This window comes from Eublepharis macularius, chromosome 4 (genome assembly GCF_028583425.1).
Source record: "Eublepharis macularius isolate TG4126 chromosome 4, MPM_Emac_v1.0, whole genome shotgun sequence".
Lineage (NCBI taxonomy): Eukaryota > Metazoa > Chordata > Lepidosauria > Squamata > Eublepharidae > Eublepharis > Eublepharis macularius.
In genome coordinates, this window is record NC_072793.1 from 153,661,411 (window position 1) to 153,683,513 (window position 22,103).

Consider the following 22,103-nt stretch of genomic DNA (forward strand, 5'->3'; position numbering starts at 1 on the left):
TCACACACACTCAGCGTAACCAACCTTACTGGGCTGCTGCAAGGATAAAACAGAGCACAGGACAATGCCCACCTCTCTGTGCTCCTTGGAGGAAGGGCAAGATTCTGAACAGGGATCGCCATGGGTGGGATCCCCCCCTCCAGCCCCTGGTGATCTCCGTCATGTGTCAGTCCAGATATGGCAGAAGCTATCTCCCAAAAGAGTTCGCATAATTTCTAAGAAACGGTTCTGTGGGCTGCATCTTTTCCAGTTTATATTCCAGCACATAGAATTACGTGCCGGAGTGCAACACTCTATCAGATCACATGTACTAAGTCCACAGCCAGGAAGCCCTCTATTGACTGACAGCGCTGACTTTATTAGAAAGCCTGACCTCTTCTGATAAGGTCGACCTATCTGTCAAAATGTACATTCAGTCTACAGACCGCTGCCTGAGGCTACAGAGACCCCTGCAGCCGGCCGTCCAGATTTAGAATACCTAGAGGATACAGCTACAAGACTATGGAGGAAAACGGCATTACTTTTGTGCCTTCAGATGCTTGGAGAAGATAAATTCAGGGTCCTTGTTGGTGAAGACTTTTCCCAATGTGGTGGATAGGGTGGGGAGACTGCTTAACTTTGTCTTAGGTGAAGAGGCAACACAACAGTATGCAAAATAACACCAGTCAGACCATTTTGCACATTACACAACATAGACACAGTCGGATACAGTGAAAGTACATTTGAAAAAAAGTTTTATAAGAATGACAACCAGCGGTTGTCAGGCATGTTTCTGCCGCTGACAAGTTCCATGGGCCGGGTATTACCAGTCTGCACACAAACTCTCACATATGGAGGACAGAGAGCAGTTTCAGGCAGCCGTATATGAAATTGGAGAGAAGCTTCCCATTGTATCAAAATGCAGAGGCCAGACTAAGCAGACTTCAGTAGGGAGACGATTGCCCGATTACAGCAGGAGGTCTCCCTGTGATTGGGCCCTGCCCCATCTCCGCTGAGCAGCAGGAGAAAAGGCCTGGACCAGAAATGACACGAGGCAACAAGTGCTACCATATCCACCCAAGCACATGGGACACAAGTATGTTGCGGACCACTCTGGCTGTCCCCAGAAACTCTATTGTAAGCAGAGCCAGAACAATCACCCGACATACTTATAACACATTCAGGTTTTGGGCGGATGTGACACTACACATCCCACTGCCCTGCCCCAAAAGCATCTAGGGATGCCAGCCAGCAGTCTGGCATTGCTAGCCTTCAGCTGTTTCTGCCGCTAAGCATTTTCCTCGCTAGATTTTCCGGATGTCCCCTGGCCTCTGGGTACCTGCTCCTCTATTACATTTTCACAGTTCCCTCCTTGCTATCAACGCCTGGGCTGTCCCAGCATCCCCACTGCCTTGTTCACCAAATGCAGACTACGAACCCTCTGAGCAAACACCACATTTCCTTCTTTCTTCCTGCAGCCTGCCACCATGTTTGGATTTTAATGTGAATGTCTTCAAGGTCCTACAGAGTGAGATCCAAACCACTCTGGTTTTCAAGATGATTCGTTCTGCCCCCAAGAAGCAATCTCAGAGTCTCTTCCAGTAATCGCTGACGCTCCCTAGTTTCTGCCACTCCCAGGCTGATCTCCCACCAAAAAGTTACTCTCAGATCCTTAGGTGAGGAAGAACACACACGCACATTTTACCCGGCCTCAACCAACCCTTAAAATCAAGCCCTTGCATACCCAAGAATTACGTTAATAAAACCACGAGGAGCTCCAGACACAGACCTTCCAGCACACACGTTTGGCTTGGCCCCCAGATCCGCCACACTCTGAAGCATTTGAATCTCCCTATGGCTCACCTGGCTTTGGGAACTTCCAACGGACTGCTGCCCAGCCTGGAGAAATTCTCTGAGTGGTTTGAAGAGGAGGAGCTGGAAGACCTCGCTTCGAGAACAGTCTGGAAAGGCAGCTTATCTTCAGGTTGCTGCGCCCGACTCCATAGCACCGTTTGAGGGGAGGACGCACAGTTTTTCCTCCTGCAAGGGTTGAAAAAAGCACATTGTGAGGATGCTTTGGCACCATCAGGACAACTTACACACCATTCAAGAGACAGCACAGAATGGCGGCTAGCATTTCCACCGACAGAACGCCAGAACTAGAGGGTCATCCTGTGATGCAGCGGTTCTCAAACTGCAGGCCAGGCCCCAGAAATGGCCCCAGAAGTCTTTCCCCAGGCAGGTAAGCAAGATCTTCAGGAAGGTAACGGAACAGGGGCTGAGAGAGGAGACAGTTCAGGGCATTTCTGCACAATGTACAGAATGGCCCCACTGCTCGGCAATGTTCTACGTTTATAAACACTGAAAATGTAGAAAAGTTGACTTGTTTGTGGTGCTATTCTTGCACTGCGGAGGAGAAAAATAACATGAAGTTATTTTGCAGGTGGGTCACAAAGACCAGATGGCAAGACCTTATCAGCTGGCTAGTGGCAGCTATTTAACACCGGGATGAATTTGTTTCTCCTCTGCTAGAGGTACTTAAAGCCTAGATGTATCCCGAGGTACAAACTGAAGGGCAAAAGCCAAACGGTTCTTAGCCAGAAGCTGGGAGAAAGATCCACTAGCAGAAAACGAAGGGCTTGCCCCTCCCTCCTGCACACTTTTGTTTGTTTCTATTGTAGTTTGTTTTTTGTACTGCACTGTATTTCTCCCCATTATGGAGGAAAGCAGGATATCAACAACCAGTATATTTAGAAGTGGCTTCACAGAACCACCGCCCTATTCCCATAATAATGTTTAGCATTTGGATCAGTGCTCCGTACACTTGAAGCACATTGCACACATTTCCTCAGTCATCACAACAACCTGTAAAGTAGGCCAGAGTTGCTATCCCTATTATTGCAGAACCAGAGAAAACAGTGGTTTGCCCAAGGGCACTTAGAGAGCTTACAACACAGGCAAGCTTTGAGCCTGGTACGAAGTTAATGCTCGGATCAACCAGGCTACATTCTCTCTCTTGGGGACCAGAAACAAGCTTTCCAACAGGAACAGAAGGTCTGCAGTTCTATGTGTTAGGCTTGATGGGGACACGTATTTAAATCAACTAAATTCTTCACATTACAACTGGGCAGCAAAGCATAGAAGTTTGTGAAAACCCTCTCGAAGTGGGTCAATGAACCTAGACTAACATGGGAAGCGTCTACGGGTTCACAGATGACATTTCAATTCCTCCCATAACCCATTTGGCAGCTACTTTATCCCTATTTCTGGTCATAATTCACCTCACCTCTTCAGGCAGGGACCCAAAGCAGAGCTTCGGAAGAGACTCTTAACTGGCAGGCTGGACACTATGGCTCAACTGTCCCATTAACCCCAATCTCTATGCGCTTCTTTTCTTCAGCATTGTCCCCAAATCCTTGCAAAATGTTTCCAAATGTAGATATTTTGGTTTATTTACCCCCCATTTACACCCCACTTTTCTCCCTACTGGTGACTCAGTGGCTTACATTTTATCCCCACAACAGTCCTGTAAGGTAGGTTGGACTGAGTGTGTGACTGGCCCAAGATCACCCAGTAAGCTTCCATGAAGTGTGACAACTGGAGCCCGGATCTCCAAGATCCTAGTCTGATGCTCTAACCATCACACCACACTGGCTTTTGAAAAGTAAATTTTTAGAAGCAGATTGAGGAACACAAATACATAAAGATTTGCATTATGTATTTCAATCATGGAACTTTAGGTGAGTTGAAGTGTATCCACGCAGCTTAAATAAACGGCTTCCCTTCTGCCAATCCATCGCCACGTGTGCACACATACTTATCACACAGCTTTGCCACTGGACAGGTACAAGAGTATTAAAAGCACTTGCAGGTAGGGCCATGGCTTAACGATAGAGCATTTGCGTTGCCTCCAGAAAGTAATCCCCAGCACCTGCAGTTAAAAGAATCAGGTAGCAGCCCGAGACCCTGGAGCGATGCTGCCAGTCACAGCAGACAATGCTGACCTCGACAGACCAAGGCAGAAGGCAGTTTCAGGAGTTCAGGGGCCCAGAGTGCTTCCCCCAGGGCCAGTTCACAAAAACTCTCCCTACGACCTTTCAGCCAGAGTGCTGTGATCAAGGGGGGCTCACTTTGTGAGAGAGAGTCTGCAATCCACAGCTGCACCAATTACAGAACTATCTGCAAGCAGTCTCTGGGGATGGCCTGGTTCACAAATGTAACTGCAGACACAACAAGAGTATGCCAGGAGGGACCGTGGACCCAAAGGGGGAGCCCCCTGACTGTTCGAGCCACCTCTAAACTTCCGAGAGTTTTTGCTCCTCTCTCTACAGAGATGCACTGTGCTGCCCCGTTGCTGGCTCAACTCTGCCCCCCCTCCTACCCCAGCTGCCTGCTGAGCGATTTATCAGAGGTCTGGATTATTACCCCTGGCTGTGTACGTTAATAAGGGCTCTCCTCAAACCCCAGGATTTCCTCGGAAGATCCTCAGCATCCTGGCTCTCGAAAGCGCAAGACAGCAGGCCAAGCTTTCAAGAGCCTCCCTGCTCTGTCTGCATTGCCATTGCTGCATTGTGTGCAGGCACAAGGCTCAGACTTAATGAAGTGCCTAATAACACAGCCACAGGCACTCAGGCAGGCAGGCAGAGAAGAGAGGCAATTAAAAAAAAGAAGGAAAGAGAGGCTTTTAAGAGACAGAGGACAGGGGCTTCCTGCAGCTTGTGCAACCGGCCCAGCTTAGGAGGAGGGAGGGGGAGGGAGGGGGGGAGGCCAGAAGCACAGGCACAGCCGGCAGCTAAGAACAAGGTCTCTGCACGAGGAGGCTTCATCTCCTTGGTCATATCGGGGCTTATGCCAAATATTCCCCCAGTAGTAAAAGCCATGGCCAATCTGAAGACCCGTTTTGGCTCACAGCATACATCAAAGGCAAAGAAGCACACGCAAAGGGCTTAGAAAAGGATGTTTATGGTGTGAAGGTCAGAATGTCAGACTAGGACTCCAGAGACGCAGTTTCAAATCCCAGCTCTGCTAGGGATGGCCTCAGGCCACTCCCTCTTTCTCAACCTCACAGGGTTACTGTGAGAGCAACATGGAAGAAGGGAGACCCAGTTGCACTGCTCTGAGCTCCTCGGATGAAGGGCAGGCAGCCTCTGCAACAAGGTTCCAGCCCTCATAGGTCAAGAGGAAAAACTGAACAAATGGGTTGGATCGAGATGATCTGTCAGTAAAAGGAGGGCAGATCAGTACCACGTGTCTCCTCCCCTCCAGATCAGCCCCTTACAACCTTGGGAAAGTTGATGCCCGGGGCCCCGGGGCCCATGAGGACTACTAGTGATGCAGGTTGCAGGGAGGAGAGCCGTGCTGGGGTGGAAGAGAAACTGCTCCCTTGTCTGCAAACAACTTCACCAACAGGATGAGGGGAAATTTCAGCTCCTTTCCCCTCCTTTGTACAGTTTCCCCAGTCTACATGAGTCCCACAGGCCCAGGAATCAACTTTCCCAAAGTCAGAAGGGACTGCTTGGGGAGGGGAGTGAGGCAAAGATCTGCATCTGTCCTTGCCTTCCGCTCAGGGGCTGCTGGATCCAACCCACTCTAAGCCCTTTGCTCAGCCTGTGGGGAATCAAAATGGGGCTTCCAATGGTTATGGATTTCTTCAACCAGCCCTTTTCTGGCTACCCCCCGTCACTGCCCCACGGCACGCTGGTTGCCTCGAGTGTCCTCTGAATATGCTGACTGACCTCTTTTTCTAGTTAGTCCCAGGCAACACACAGGGATCTCACAGTGGGTCAGGACCTGAAGGAGACAGCATACGCAGCCGCTCCGTATTGCACCCAGGCATGCCCACAGCATCACAGAAGCACCCTCTTAAGATGGAGCAACTCAGGAATTAGCTGGCAACGCAGCATAAAGAGAGCGCTGTTCTAAAAAAATTTCAGAAAGCCCCGGGGAGTTGCTGTTTCCTCCGGTCATGCTTAGCTCACAGTGAAATGTACCGTAAGCTATGTTGAGCTACGGGGAAAGGCAGAATAGAAATATCTTAACATATGCATATATGTATAAAATGCCTAGATCTGTAAAATTTAAATAAATATACTTTTTTTTTACTTCATTCATGCCCTGCCTTTCTTCTCAATGGAGAAGCAAAGTGGCTTACTATTCTCCTCTTCTCCGTTTCAGCCTCATAACCTGTGAGGTAGGTTAGATTGGCTCAAGGGGACTCAGCAAGCTTCTGCGGCAGAGTGGGGATTTGAACCTGGATCTCCCGGCTCCTAGTCCAGTGCTCTGACCACTACGCCACACAGGCTCTCGTAACAAATTTGTTCCAGTTAAAAGTATCTGCGTCTTCTGGCTCTACATTTGGAATATTTTAGACCTTCCTGTTAACAGTTAAGGTGACCCCACAACAAGCTTCACACTCTAAGGAACTATTTGCCTGCTCTGAGGTCTGCAGGGTTTTGGGACGGGACTGACTACAATATGCTTTTTAAGTAGGGGTGCCAAGCTGACTCGACAAGGGCACTAACCCCTAAACAGCCTGCTGCCCCCTCGTGTCTCATCCCACCCAACTCCACGCTTCAAGAAGCTAAGCCTGATAACAGCAAGTTGAGGGTTTACTGTTACCCAGAGGACTTCTAGCTGCCTCTCAGCACAGCCCAGATTTAGCTCGGAATAATTGCACTGTAAAATATCATTAGCAACTGTGCTTGGGGAGAAGAGAGAAAAATTAAACTGAGCAGGGCATGCCCAGCAGCGAAGCTCTGCAACTTCCCACCCTGATCGAGCAGACTTCTCGCAATACACACAGGCCACGAGGCCTCCAAAAAGGCAGGCCAAAACTGGAAAGAGAACACGAACCCCCACGATGGGGCTGGCTTCATGCTGCCCTCATGGTCAAGAACTGTACAGATCATCCGAGGGCGGACTTGCACGGTATGCCTGAGCTGGTTTTGTTATAAGGAAACAGATCCAAGAAACTCTCCTGGATAGAACGGCATTTTAGACCTGGGACAGATCAGGTTTCTAAAGACTCATGGGACAGACCCTTCCTTTTGGAGGGAACAAAAAATGGGCAACATGACATCTTGCTGTCTGGTGCACAAGGCCTGCTAGGTCACTCTGCTCAAGCCTACACCCTTTCCTTTTTGCCTCCCTCTGTGTATAGAGCAGGGGTCACGGGGGTGGGGGGGGTAAGCTGAATTTCCTGCACTGTGCAGGGAGTTGGACCAGATGACCCTCGGGTCCTTTCCAGCTCTATATTTCTATGCTTTCTCCCAGGCCTCTACAATACCCATGGGGCCTCCAAGTATCTTACTTTGCACTGGGAACTCAGCTTGGCCATTACCTGGCCATTTGAGTGGGTGGACACAGCCTGGGGGGCAGCAGCCAGGCCATTTACTGTAGATCAGAGGAAGTTCGTCCAGCAGAAGAACCACTTCATTTGGAGAACAGCTCCCTAGGCTGGAGAAAGGCTTCAAAGTTTGCTCAGCGGAGCAGCAGGATATAGGTCAGAGGCATTTTGGATGAATGTAAAGAAACCTGCTTGCTGTTTGGCTAATGCACAATGCCAGGTACCTATCCTGAAAGCCAATGCCTAACAGGCATGCACACGCTGGAGTCGTGCCTTACCAAGCAGCTTGTGTTTGTGAGCCTGCTGGCATCAGCTCCACGGCTTCATAGGTGAAGCTCCCCACGGCCCCGGGGGAACTCTCCATCACAAGAGAGAAGTCGCTGCTCAGGCTGGTGGTGCTGCCCCGGTCCCTCTGCTCTGGAATATAAAACAGGTAGGTATAGGCCTGGCCAAGACTGTTATTGCCTTCTTCCATACGCTGGCAAGACCAATACCCCAATGAATACACTTGTGTGGCATTAAATCAGCATGGGAATGCACAGGTCCTGATCCATCCAGCAGCAGCCCCCACCACCAAGGCTGAAAAAAAGTCAGTCTGCAAATTGTAGAAACCACAGCCAGACATCGCTGCAGTGGCTCGATTTGTGTGGCGTAATGCATGGCTCATGTACACTTTGACTCCCTTCTGTGGGTCTGGGGAAAAGGACGCTGCACATCATGTTAAAATCCAGAAATGTAGCAACACTAGTAGAGCCCCTTCCACTGCCATTAAGAGCAAAGCCTTGGGGTCCAGGAGGTGACAGTGCAAAGCTTCCAGGAGCGAGCGGGAGAAATTTTAAAGTGTTTCTCTCTCATCTTAATAGTTACAGCCAAGAAAAGCAAGCACATGCGCGTGCACACATACACACGCACTCGCGCACTGGCTCTCGAGGGCCTTTACTGGGATAACTTGTTACAGGCCACGAGAGTTCAGGTTTCTTTGATGTAAACTTTAGCGTGTATTTTTTAAACCTTGTTGCGACTTCCCATCTGAACAGCAGCGTGTTCTATCCACTCTGCACAAGAGAGATTGCAGAGGGCTGCTGTGTATGCTGCTATTAGGAACAGTGAGCACAAGGGAAAAGGGAACTGTGTGCAAAAGTTAAGAACGCGGGCTTTAATCCACAAGGGCCAGCCTGGAAAGCACGTGGATCATGCCTGCCGAGACCAGAAATCTGGATGAGAGAGGCAGAGATATTGAGCAGGATTTCAAGCTTTGTGGTGCAGAGCTTCGGGGTGCTTTGGGAGCCTTTTGTTCAGAGCGTATCAATTCCAGGCAGAATATCCCAGAAACAGCCAATTTGTGATTAAGAAGGGAAAGAGAAGTTGAGGGGGTGGGTGGGCAGTGAGTGCTGCTGATTTTTTTTCCTTAAGGGGAAAGGGGTATTTACGATAAAAATCACTTAAGTGCTTTGTTGAAAGGTTCAGCTACGGCAGCTACAAAGGCAAATACAGGAGTTCCCAGGCCTTCACCAGAAACGGCAGCTGTGCCTTTAAAAGCTTAGAGAGAGTAGTAGAAAGATGGCTCCTCTCGGTGCCCTGGAGTTTCCGAGTGTTAATGCACTCGTCCAAACAGATCTTTGCTCACGGGAAGCAAGAGAGTGTCCATTAAACGTGCATTCACGTCTCAGCCCAGCCAAACACACTTCTAACTAGACCTCTTGGCCAATTCACTCTCTCAGACTTGACTCCCCACCTGCAAAATGGAAACAGAGTCCTACTTTTCACACACAGGACGGTTGCTCAAAACTAAGTCCCACACGGGAAAGTGTATCGCATATACCACAGCCAGGGCCATGTATGCCCTGAATAAACAGTTTTGGTTCTGTCGCAGCCAAAACCCTGTGACCAGAAAAGGCTGGACTTTACAACTTGCATAAATGATGTCTCTTAAGTATATTACTATGGGTTCCTTATTTTGCATCAATGTCCCTCCAATGATGGTTGTTGTGGGTTTTCCGGGCTGTATTGCCGTGGTCTTGGCATTGTAGTTCCTGACGTTTCGCCAGCAGCTGTGGCTGGCATCTTCAGAGGTGTAGCACCCAAAAGACAGAGATCTCTCAGTGTCTTTTGGGGGCTACACCTCTGAAGATGCCAGCCACAGCTGCTGGCGAAACGTCAGGAACTACAATGCCAAGACCACGGCAATACAGCCCGGAAAACCCACAACAACCATCGTTCTCCAGCCGTGAAAGCCTTCGACAATACATCCCTCCCACAATGTTCACTATTTTATGTAGATTTCTGATGTATATGTTCACAATCAAAAAGACTAGAAACTTGATTCTCCCCGCCTCTCTCCTACAAAAGTTGACAATTTGAGGACACTGAATTTCATAGCTGATACCCTATTGCGTGTGCTATTAAGCATGCACAAAGCAACCTGAAGACCTGCTTTTCTTTTTAATACACATTGTCTTTTAAGAGCTTTTTCCACAGACTTGTGTGGGATTTAGATTTTACGGTATATTTTCAAAATCTCACTGCAATCCATGCCTAATACAATGGGGTGAACCACAGACACCAGTCTTGCATGGAAGCTGAAGCCCCTAACTTTCAAGAGGCTTGGCATCCTTCAGTGAATCTGGTTTCTACAGCTTCCCTGAATGCTCCTGTCTACCGTAGCACTACCCACCCGCCAGCAGAAAGGGGAACCAACTTAGATCAGGCTGGGGAACTGGTTGGAAAGGAGAGAAAGGCACTCACTTAGCATACAGAGCTCTTCCAATGTAAATCCGGGTGGCAGACTCTTCCTTCTGGGGCAAGAAAGGAAAGGAACACACACACACACACAGACATGACAGAATCAATATATACAGAAGCCCCATCATAAAATGTACCTGCAGGGGTGATTTCCTCTTTGCTTGGAAGACTTCCTACTTGGCTACAGAAAGTGTTTAGGCTTCCCCACAGGAAAGCAATTTTGCTGAAACACTTGGGGAGTTCTAATTAAAAGGAGGCAGAGGAGGGCACAGAGGTTCACACTGGTATGAACAAGTGTTAAGAGGAAATTTTCCCCTCTCCTTCTTAGAGTCTCCCAGTGCAGCCCATTGGCAGCAGTTGCAGGAACTGTTTCTTCATCTGTCAACAATTCATTATACTAAGATGTGGTTGACAGTCACTAGCTTAGATGGCTCCCCCTCTGCCCGGTGCAAAGACTACACAAGGCCATGAGGGCTCTATGTTTCGTGGCAACCTGAATCCTATGCTGGGTAGCAGACAACAGGCGAACAGCTTATGAACAGCAGCCAGGTGACATGCTTGTGATTACCAGAGGCAGAGGACAGCACAACTGGAGCCATATGGACATTCTGACTGAGAGCATCCCAAAATGCCTGCTTGGTCACTGCAGGACTCCTGGGTCTGACCCTGCACAGTACACCCTCTTCCTGCCAGCTGAGGCAGCCCCAAAATCTCAAGTGTTCAACACCACAGCCATGTTGAAAGAAGTCACAGCTGCTATTCTTATTCAGGACTTCCAGCCCAGGCAGCTCTGGAGAAAGCGATGTGCCCCCAATCCTCGGCCCCATTTTTTGCTGCCTTCCGAGTGCAGAATAAATTAAAGTGAATTGGGCCAGGACACAAGGGCTTCCGTCTCCCAGAAGGAAGAGAGCGTGCTAGCAAGATGCGCCACTCTTCTTCAGCCTGCCTGTGGTGGCCGGCATGGAGCTCTTACCTCAGCGGCTTGGCAGCAGAGAACTCCTCAGAGGTGATGTGCTTCAAAAAATCGAAGCAGAAAAAGAAAATCTGAGGAGACAAAAAAAGGAAAGGGGTGTGTAAAAAAAAAAAGAACGGAGCTTGTGGGGGCTGCGTTGCTGAGAGCTGTCATTCTGAGTTTTTCTTACCTCAGCAGGGTGCAGTCCCAGATGAAATGCTCACTGCCACTCACACACACACCCCTGCACCCCTCTCATTAGTTAACACTTCTGGGACCTTCGGGTGCTCCTGCATTCTGCTGGCCAGGCCTGGGGGACTGTATACAAGAGATGCATGCAACTGCCACCAACTCACTCCTGGCCCACTCTGCCCAAAGCTAATCAGGACAGACAAAGTCAGGAGGTACACTCAAGGCCTTGGACTGGAAGACAGAGAAACTCACAGGGCCACAAAGGGCTTTGGCTTTCTGGAATTTGAGGAAGGGAAAAAAGTAATTTTGTTGTTTAATTTGGACAACATGAATGGGCTTCTAGGCAGCCGTATTCACATCTGAAATCCAATACACAAACACGTTCCAGAGCGATGTAGTGGTTAGAGCACTGGATTACACAGGAACTGGCAGGCACAGGTCTGACTCCCTACTTTGCAGTGGAAACTTGCGGGGTGACCTTAGGCCAGTCACTCTCTCCGCCTAACCTCATCTCATCACACAGTTATTGCTGTAAGGATAAAACAGAGGAAGGGAGAACAGCGCCATAAGCTGCTTTGACTCTCCATTGGGGAGAAAAGTGGGGTGTCGCTTGTGGAAGAACTTGTCCCAACCGGGGAGCTGCAGGCTAAAGAATCCTTACATTCAACAAATGCCAAAGCCTTTCCGAGGAATTGCCTGCAACCGCTACAGCCTGGGAGCAGAGGAGTTTTCACAAGGCAAATGTTGCCGTCCTCCTACTTCACTCCTCCGTGCTCTCCCAATTCTCATCACGTGGTGCTTCATTTTCATTCAGTGTAGTCAGCGTAAGAACTGAATCCAAAAGTTGTCTCTGCACACGTGGGCATTATGTATTCCACTCAACAGTTTCAGTTTCTTTGACACAGGATCTGGATTTCTGCACCGTGCTAATCTCTCTTGTGTACATAATGCCTACACCTCTGAGTACTCCAGCCCAGTGCAGCACCTGCAGTGGGGACTCGGCTGAACCTTAGCGGTACTCTTCCTTTGTGAGGACACTCACCTCCTCTCCTTTGCTGAGTCGATCCACCAGCATATGCCTGCCAGAGAAATGAGGGGGAGGGGCAGGGAATAAAAGATTGAGCATCGATCCAAAGCTCACAGGAAAATAAAGAACGAAAGGCGACATGTCCAGATATTCCCACCCCACTCCCCAACAAATACTTTATAACGTAACAACAACAACATTCAATTTATATACTGCCCTTCAGGACAACTTAACACCCACTCAGAGCAGTTTACAAAGTATGTTATTATTATCCCCACAACAACAATCGCCCTGTGAGGTGGGTGGGGCTGAGAGAGCTCTAAGAGAAGCTGCGACTGACCCAAAGTCACCCAGCTAGCTTCAAGCGGAAGAGTGGGGAATCAAATCCAGTTCTCCAGATTAGGGTCCTGCCACTCGTAACTACAACACCAAATTTTGCAGAACATCTAGGATAACTCACAATTAGACACATTAACCACTAGGTGCTTTGCCGGTGGGCCAACAACACCAAACATCTCGGGACATTTGGAGGAAGGAGAACATGTAGAATCTCAGGGAAGTAGACAGAAGATCTTGACTGAGTAGGTTAGCATCGAGCCTTCCTGCCAAGTACTGAGTTTTGCTGAATGCCTCCGGGCAAAGCATCCTGACAAAACCTAGGTTGCATATCTGCATGTTGCCTGAGAAGAAGGAAGCTTAGAGTGGCTAAAATGTTTTACTGCTGTTGTGAGGAGGTCAGCACTCTTGCTCTACTTTAATATATGTCTCTTAAAATCCTGCTTATTTTCAATGAGTATTTGGAGGGGCACAAATGAGAGGTAGATTAGGCGGAGACAGTGTGAGCAGTCTAAGACTATCCAGAAGGTTTTAGGGCAGAGTGGAGATCTGAACATGTCTCTGAGGACTTAGTACAACTTCTTAACTGCTTCACTATACTGGCTCTTCCTCTTGTTCTACTTCTCTTTTATGCACAGTATCTAATTACCATCCGAATCCAAAGATTCCTAAACAATAGCAACAGGATGTGAATGTAAGCTATATATTTGAAAATCAGCAGGAGTGGCACCTTAGAGACTAACAAGATTTTACTCCAGCATAAGTTCTTGTGGACTACAGCCCACCTCGTCAGAAGTAGTAGGTAAGGAAAGCTCAAAACAAGAATCCCAAGTTCAAAACATTTCAGAAATACTGTATTAAAGCAGATCTCCATTCCCCTGCTCCTTCTAACCAAGGTAAGGCCAGGCTTACCCGAAGAGGAACCAATCGTAGGCCACTGTCAGGTAAAGAATCTCTGCAGGCTCCAGGGATGAATGGATCAGCCCATCCTAGGTACAACAATAACAAAGAGAGAAAGACTAATAATGCATCACTCTCTACAATGGCTTCCTGCCCTCTACTCATTCCCAATACACAGGAACAATACAATATCCTGGATTATCCTCTAGGAAAACAATTCATTCAAGTCAGTAAAAGGCACTCACAAGAACTTGTATTAACTTCCAAAGAGATGTATTGCAGACCTATGCAGCACAGAATCTGGAATTTCCAGAGACTGTTGCCCACCTCACCATATATTTAAAATTTATTTCGTAAAAGCAAGCTTCTAGACCTCACTGTTAAATGGAAAAATTCTGATCGTTTAGCAACACCACCAAGTGCACAGCATAGCTAGTATGTGCAGCACCTTAAAAAACAACACTGCACACTTCTTGGCATGCTGCCACTGCTCCCACTCGAGAGATTTGTCCTGCATCCTTCTCTCCACTGCCTGACATCCCAGCACTTCACTTCCACCACCACAAATAACCCTAATTTGTTCCAGACTTCCACAGAACGTGGGATGAGCCTTAGTCTTGAGCAGGTTCTAGAAATCTGACATGGACCTGACTGTGACTGAGCACCTGGTATCTAACAGTGTCTTCCTCAGCAACACCCAGAAACCACGTGGCACATCTCATGAGACTAGTACAGCATTAGGGAGAGAGGACGAGAATGCACGGCTTCAGGGGTGCCCTTGTATTGACTTCAGCTGGGAGAAGTCGTCGAGCGTCTCATCGTGTCTGAATCATGTCTCTTCTTCAAATGTTAAAGGGCTGAGAGTTATGAAGGGGAAATTTCACAGAGTCAATGCGAGCTATAATCAAATATTAAAAAGCACAGGATGTTCCTTACAATGAATGCCGGAATAAATCTGTTAAGTCTTTAAAAGTGCCACAGGACTCTGTTGTCCTCACAATGGAGGGATGCTTGAGGGGTATGAACCAAAGAAGCGCAAGAAGTTCAGCTTTCAATCAAGGGGGGGAATTATGATAAAATCAGAGGAAAAAAATAGTGCAGACAGTTTCTGCTATGTACTATCTAGGCAAGGCAATAAGCAGGCCGCTTCAAACCGGATGCGAGAAGGCACAGAAGGAAAGACTTCTCTCGCTCTGCTTGTTATCTTTTGGGGTATTCCATGCAAAGCAAGGCACGGCGCATCTTTGGCCACCCTGGAGGTCCCAGCAGATGCCTCCCAAAGGGGAGACTCCAGAAGCCAAGAGCGTGAACGTTTTGTTTCCTACAGCTCATTTTTCTGTGCCTCTCCTCCCACCCCAGCCAGGTTAAGTTTTTCTCTAGTCAGAACCTTCCTTCCTAATGCGACAGCGATGACAATCATCTCCGTTCAGAAACTACCCTTTCCAAATTTTGCTGGCAATACAAGGCTCAACTGAGTAGTTTTAAAAACAGAAATGGAACGGGGTGTGTTCTAGAACCTTTACTTTTTCACACACGCACCCTGCCCTGCAGTGGTATAGTTTTCCCCCCTTGCCATTAGAAAGGCAACACATCAGCTACATTCACCCTCTCCCTTTCAAGATTCTCTCTGATCGGTATTTGCAAGGGAGTTTGCCCACTGGTACTCACAGCCCACAGGGAAAGGCGCAGGAGGGAAATGAAGAGAGGTGTTCTATCCCAGCCGGATATACAGTGTACCAGAAGCCCGCCATCATCTGCGCTGAGCCGGCAGGAAGAAAAAAGAAAAAAAAAGGGGGGGGGGAGCTAAGTTACTTGTATGGCATTCAGGATGAAAAGCCCCCCGCTGGTATTGCGGCCTCTATTAGTCCCCAGGAGACATCATAGCATATGCCAGGCCAGCTGCATGAGGAGGAGCATTCTTTGGGAACAGTCTCTGCAAAGCAGAGTCCTGGGACAGGATGGAAAGAAGGAAGGAAGGAAGAGGGTGATGGAAGAGGAAGAGGCACAAGGAAAGACTGGGGAGTGTGCAAATTCTCACCTACTTAACTGTCAGGGGCAGGTCTGCCACTTTCTAGATAGTTGCTGCCCTCCCCGCCTCACAAATCCTCCCCTCCTTTCCCACTACATGCCCTTGAATCCCACCCCCCTGCCAGGCCTGGGTATTCTCTTAAGAGGGGTCTGCCCAGAATGAATTGAAGAAGAGGGACTTGCAGTGGGTCACCCAGAGCACCACAGTCAAGAGCCATGGAGGCTTAAGAGCTGGAAAAGGGGATCTGCAGGCCCTCTAGCTAAGCCCCTCCTCCAAGCAGGAATGCCGAAGCCAGAGCCCCCCCCCCCCATGAGAGAAGGCTGCTCCAGCCCCTGCTGGAAACTGAGAAGCAAGTGAGAGCTGAATTTAAATCATACGGCTGGGTGGGGGGACCCCAACCCAAGAACAGACAAAACAGTGGCACTCTCCTTCACCACTTCCAGCAGGCCATGACAGCCTGAGCCTACTGATTCTTTTACTCTCTACCAGGGCTTTTTTCCAGCTGGAACGTGGTGGAACGGAGTTCCAGAACCTCTTGAAAATGGTCACATGGCTGGTGTCCCCACCCCCTGATCTCCAGACAGAGGGGGGTTGAGATTGCCCTCCGCGCCACTCGGCGGCGCGCAGGGCAATCTAAACTCCCCTCTGTCTGGAGATCAGGGGGCGGGGCCACCAGCCATGTGACCATTTTCTCCGAGGGCAACCCACTGAGTTCCACCACCTCTTTTCCCAGAAAAAAAGCCCTGCTCTCTACTATACACTCAACCACACCGAGTATTTTTTTTTCCTGAAGAGCTGGATTTGGACCTCTTTGTCCTATTTGGTTATTAAATGGATAAGGTCAATGGGGGAGAGAAGCACATTTTAAACACAGTTATGTCCCAACATCCCACCCTTCTTTGGTCTCATTGTTTTAAAATGCCATGATCCTCTTCGGTCTCCAGAGAGGGACTCTCTCCGTTGGCAAAACAAGCATCTCTGCAATTTGTGTTTTGGTGGGATTAAAAAATTCCTCTTCAGCAGGATAGTTTAGGTGGGTGGCCATATTGGTCTGCAGTAGAACAGCAGGATTTGAGTCCAGTGGCACCTTAGAGACCAACAGGATTTTCAGAGTGTAAGCTTCTGAGAGTCAGAGCTCCCTTCTCTTGAAAGCGCACACTCTGAAAATCTTGCTGGTCTCTAAGGTGCCTCTGGACTCAAATCCTACCGCTCTTCAGCAGGGTGCTTCATCCCATGGAGTGGATCCACACACCTGCCTATATGGCTCCAGTGTGCCACTGCAAGGCCAGCACAGGACACATCACCTATGGGGCTAGCCTCTTCCTTTCAGCAGATAAGAAGGGAGGAACTGGGAGTGCAGGGAGAAACGTAACCCCAGGCACATTCCCTGCTGTGTAGTACAAGGCTGAGCTATGAGCTAAAGAAGGGGGTAAGGGAGATATGCCTTCGGGCTCACCACAATTTATCAGGAAGCACAAGGACCGGTGGGAGAACCCAACACGGCATCCCAGAAGCTTTAAAAGCAGATCTCACTCCCCCCTCACACACATTTTCTTGGAACTAAAGAATTCTACTTATCTGGGCATGGTCAAATTCTTTTCTTTGCTTGGGGAAAGGTGAAATAAACCCAAAAGTGCCTGCAGCCCCAAACAAGTAGAAACAGAACAGAGGCACATGTCACTAACTGTTGCAAACCAAAGTAGAGACCCCTGAATGCCGGGACCTGAAATTGCTGCCCATTCCTCACACAGCAAGGGACTCAAGCAAGAGACCCCACCCTGCCCCCAATACAACTCTTCCTCCAAGAAAACTTGGCAGATCACCAGAAAGTGCATTGCAGAAGAGTGTCACAGCAGAGAGAGGGAGGAGCAGCACTTTTGACCAGTAGCCCGCCTCCCCCCGCCGCCCCCCCCCAGCAAGAAGCAGCATCTCACCGTCCCTGTTGATAATGGAGATCAGGAGCTTCAGGTAGTTCTGTGTCTGCTGCACCAGGTCCCAGCTCTGAGTGGGAGAGCAAAAAGAAACAGGAGAGATGAAGCGATACTCTGCCCAAATGAAGGTCTCTTTGTAATCCACGATCATCACTTGCTAAGCTGCTTCACCTGCGTGTTTTTGTTTGCGCAAGTAAAAGGGTTATTTGCTTCAGTTACACCCCGCCTTTCTCCCATGGGCACCCAAAGCGGCTTACTTGGTTCCCTTCTCCACCACTTTATCCTACCAATGACCCTGGGAGGAAAGGTTAGGCTGAGAGTGTGTAGCTGGCCCAAGCTTCTGTGGCAGAGTGGGGGATTCGAATCTGGATCTCCCAAATTCTAGTCTAGAGTAAGAGTCCAGTAGCACCTATAAGACTAACAAAATTAGTGTTAGGGTATGAGCTTTCGTGAGCCGCAGCTCACTTCTTCAGATACAGCTAGAATGTGAGTCCATCTCTCCTTATATCTCGGAGAGTGAATTATTACAGAAGCTGAATGATAATATTCTACCCACCTTGATCTAAATCCTAGTCTGACACTAACCCTTACACCACACTGGCTTTCTGGTAAGAGTCCATGGGTTCTTTTCCTCCTTGAACCACACCCCACCACACACACACCCCTCTGCTCTCACAAGCCATAGCAGCCATCTCCCGTGTCCTAAGAGGCTGTTTCTATTGGTCCTTGGTTGCTTTACTGCTGGGGAGGTCTATGGCCAACCCCCCCAATTCCATGTTTCCACTGTGCTATCAGCAAAGGCAGTAAACCTTCTTTTGCAGCATCACAGGGCAGAAAGAGCAGCTCTTTATGCTCCCTGGGACACAATACAAATAGAACTACTCAGGTGCAAGGCAGAGGCAGAACCAAAAAAATGGCAGAGAGACAGCTATGGACATAAGAGTGTCGAGACAGCTCTGAATTCTCAAAAGAGATTTGCCTTTAGGGGAAAAAAGAAAGTTTCTGCTATAAAGAGATGATAGGATTCTGGTAAAGGCTCTAGAAGCAGAATACAGCTGGATAGGTACTAGGGGATGTTCTTTCAGCTTCCCGTGTAATCCACCTTCTGCATTACCTCTTTCATTATTCGAAATCTCCTAATCATGCAGAGTCCCAAGTTTTGCAAATTTAGTGTATTTATCATTTCCAACAGGCTCAGGGCTTATCCCATTTCACCCTCGGGACATCCACCCTAGGAAGTCCACTAAGCTGACCACGACCAATGTGGCTCCAGCTCCCCAGAAAAGGCTTCATGCCACAGCAAGGACTTTCATTCTTATCTCCCCGCTTCAAGCCCAGTGTTCTATCCACTACACCACCCATCACAACAAGATGTTTTTTAATTGCAACACTGGAAGATGCCTGGTTGTATAGTTCGGGAGCGATTTCAGCACATGGATCTTGGCTAATTGGGAGGAAAACACAGTTGCAAAAAAAGACAGGAAACATGCAGCAAGTTCAGCAGGGAGGGGAGAAGAACAAAGCTTTCATTTTCTGACTCATTACTCAATTGTTTAAGAGACTGTTTAGTTTCACAGAATGGTTTTTCAGGCCCCCTTGCCGGAGCAAGAACACAGAGGAGGGGGGGGGGGAATCACTCTCCAGCCTTCTAGCGCAGCACTTTCAGAAAGACTGATTAGAGCCCAAGAATACCGTGCTGGGTCCCGACCCACTTCTGCAAGGCCCCCAAAATGGAGGAGGTTCAGTCAATGAGAGCTCTGCAGCAGTAACAGGATGCTGCGCATATATACTCGAGATCAGGAGAACCCTTGCATTTGCAGGAAGAGGAAAATCAGCTCTGTTCTCCACCCCCCCCCAACTACCTGGAATAGCACACTTCACCTGTAATTGGAGTGGTTTGGCGAGAAATTTCACAGCAAGCTCATCTTGGAATAACCCCACCGAGCTACCTGCAGAGTCCTAACCCATTTTCAACAACTGACATGGGATTGGCTGAGCCATCTCTCCTTCCCAGCAGCATAGGACAGAGAGGGGCCCTCCAAGTCCAGAGATCTTATAATTACTTCTCCTCCTAACTAGTCATCTTTTCTAGTGGTATCCAGAATGGCTCAAGACACCGGGGTCCAAACAGATTTGCACAAGGGTAGCAGTGGGGGCTGCTTTGGCTTCTGCTTCCTCCAGAGGCTCACACCCCTGTGGCTCCATTTTTTTGTCATCAAGTTGCCAATGAGTTATGGCAACTGCATAGGTTTTTCAAGGCAAGAAGCATTCAAAACTGATTTGCCGCTGCCTGCCTCTGTGTAGTGACCCTGGACTGGTCTCTTATCTAAGGACTAACCAGGACTGACCCTACTTAGTTTATGAGAGTCTATGAGAGCTGATGCGATTGGGCTAGCCTGAGCTGTTCAGGGCTTTAGCTCCATACAGGGATATAAAGGTTGAAAGGATGGTCTGCAGAAGGTAAAATTGAGCCTCCAGCACAAAATTTGACATTCCAAGAATCTTACGTTTTAAAATTTTCAGGTTTCTAGTGCTCATGGCTGTGGCAGAAGTTTAGAAACAAATAAATGGAGGGCGTGGCGAGGGCACCGTTAGGGCCAGACGCGTGCTGGGAGAGCTCCGTTCCTCCCGACTCCTAAACCTTCATTAACAGCATACAGCGAAACAAAATCTACAAAAACTATGCATAAGCCATCACAAAAGAAGAGGAAAAGTAACTTCAAAGTGGCAAGGAACCTACAGACGTTCTTTTCTACAGTTAAAGAGCCGATGCTAGCAGACAGCAGCGGGGGAGAAACACCCAAAATGGCGGACGACCTTTTTAATGACGCCACAGAAAAGGTAAATCAAGACAGAATAACTTTAAACCCGCAGCTAGCAAAATTGAGTCAGGACATTATTTTGCATATGACTAATTTAATCAACCCGCTGTCAAAACAGCTTGCTGAAATAAAGCTTGACTTGCAAACTGTTAACCAAAAAGCAGAGAAAGCTTTAGACTCTAGTTTGCAGTCTCAGAAGGAGGTAACTGTTATGCAAAAAGTAATTGAAATTCAAAAGGACAGGATTCTTCGGCTGGAGGTTGCAGCCAAGAAAAACTGCCTCAAGCTAAAAGGACTTAATATATCAAGTACCCATAATGAGGATCTCATAATGCTTCTTTCAAAGTGGCTTGTAAAATATTTTAAGTTGGAAAATGAAACAGCCCTGTTCATAACTAACGCTTACCAAGTCGGCAGAGTATCACAAACTAAAAATAAAATGACTCCAAAAGACGTCATTATTGAAATTCCAAATCAAAGCATAAGAAGGAAGATATTGGAAGAAGCAAGATTAAAAGGATCAATTCCATATGAAGGCGTGCCAATCTATGTATACGTGGATCTCCCAAAAGAAGCTCTTATTAAAAGAAAAGAACTAAAGCCTATAACTGAAGCGCTACGAAAGTCCAGTATTCGCTACCGATGGCTAAATTACACTAAGCTTCTGGTGATATATCATGGAAAACATTATGTTGCTACAGACATAGACACTGGAATGAACCTTTTGAATTCTATTAAGCTGGAAATTCCTATGGAAAGAGAAATGAATAAATCCAATCAGAAAAAGAAACCAGTAGACCTGCTTTCACCACAGAAAGGAAGCAAGATTCCTATCAGACTTATCTGATGTTTCTCTCTATGTTTGCAAGAACTTTAGGAAGGAACTTAAGCATACTTTTATATATATATATATATATATGCAGTTCGTTGTATTACCCATTGAATGCCTTAAAACAAACGAAGGTTTGGGGGAAGGGAGGTTACAGTCCTCTCAGCATAGCTCTCCTTGTTTTATAGCTCTACCTGTTTGGGGGGGGGGGTTAAGTAGGGTACCCAGAATTGGTGTGTGTAATGTCACACTAATTCAGTAGAGCTATACTTAAAGCTAATAGATATCAATATATATTAAGATCATATAATTCAATTATCAACCAAGATGCAAAGTTTACTTTTATGCAAAGGGGTTGGATGGGTTAGGGAGGAGAGGGGAGGGTTAGGGAGGAGGTGGGTAAGTGGTTTAGGAAGTATATAATTAGTATTATAACTCAATCAATAAACATCTGAATAAAATATTTACAAGTTAAATGGTTAAAGTAGATTTAACAGAGTAAAAAGGTTAAAAGACTGGCTAAATATAAATCATTGTTGGCATTATGTATGTTTATAGCATGTTAACAGTCAAAAGAAATTATAGAAATTTGCTTTTGGAAAAATATACAATGATCTGTATAATAAGGAATATTTTCTTTTAATATTCCGTTTATCTATTTGTTAAATCTATCTTCAGATGTAATGTGAAACATTTTCTCTCGTTGTTATGGCTATAATGCTATTGTTAAATGTTAATTTGCTTAATACTAATAAAAATATTATTAAAAAAAAAAAAAAAAAAGAAACAAATAAATGATGCCTGATGAAATTCCAAGAAGCAGTGGATGCTAGGGGAGAAATATCATCCCGTTGTATAGAACCTTCCAGCCCTTTCCACCCTTCTAAGGGTTTCCAAAAGCCATTCAAAAGCTCATTGCTTGGCTGGAGATAGCATATGAACTTCAATATTTATTTATTTTTATGACATGTAGAGTCGCCTTTCTCACTGAGATTCAAGGCGGATTACATAGTGTGAGT

General features: G+C 47.4%; 1 protein-coding gene across 1 annotated transcript in view; it reads right to left on the reverse strand.

The window, feature by feature from the left end:
- The window catches only part of MTMR14 (myotubularin related protein 14), a 72,078-nt gene that overhangs the window by 22,177 nt on the left and 27,798 nt on the right, over window positions 1-22,103 (reverse strand). The window contains 8 exon segments of the mRNA XM_054977672.1: window positions 1,843-2,019; window positions 7,603-7,741; window positions 10,070-10,119; window positions 11,040-11,110; window positions 12,253-12,289; window positions 13,486-13,562; window positions 15,142-15,227; window positions 17,437-17,503. Of these exon segments, the coding sequence (XP_054833647.1) occupies window positions 1,843-2,019; window positions 7,603-7,741; window positions 10,070-10,119; window positions 11,040-11,110; window positions 12,253-12,289; window positions 13,486-13,562; window positions 15,142-15,227; window positions 17,437-17,503 (704 nt within the window).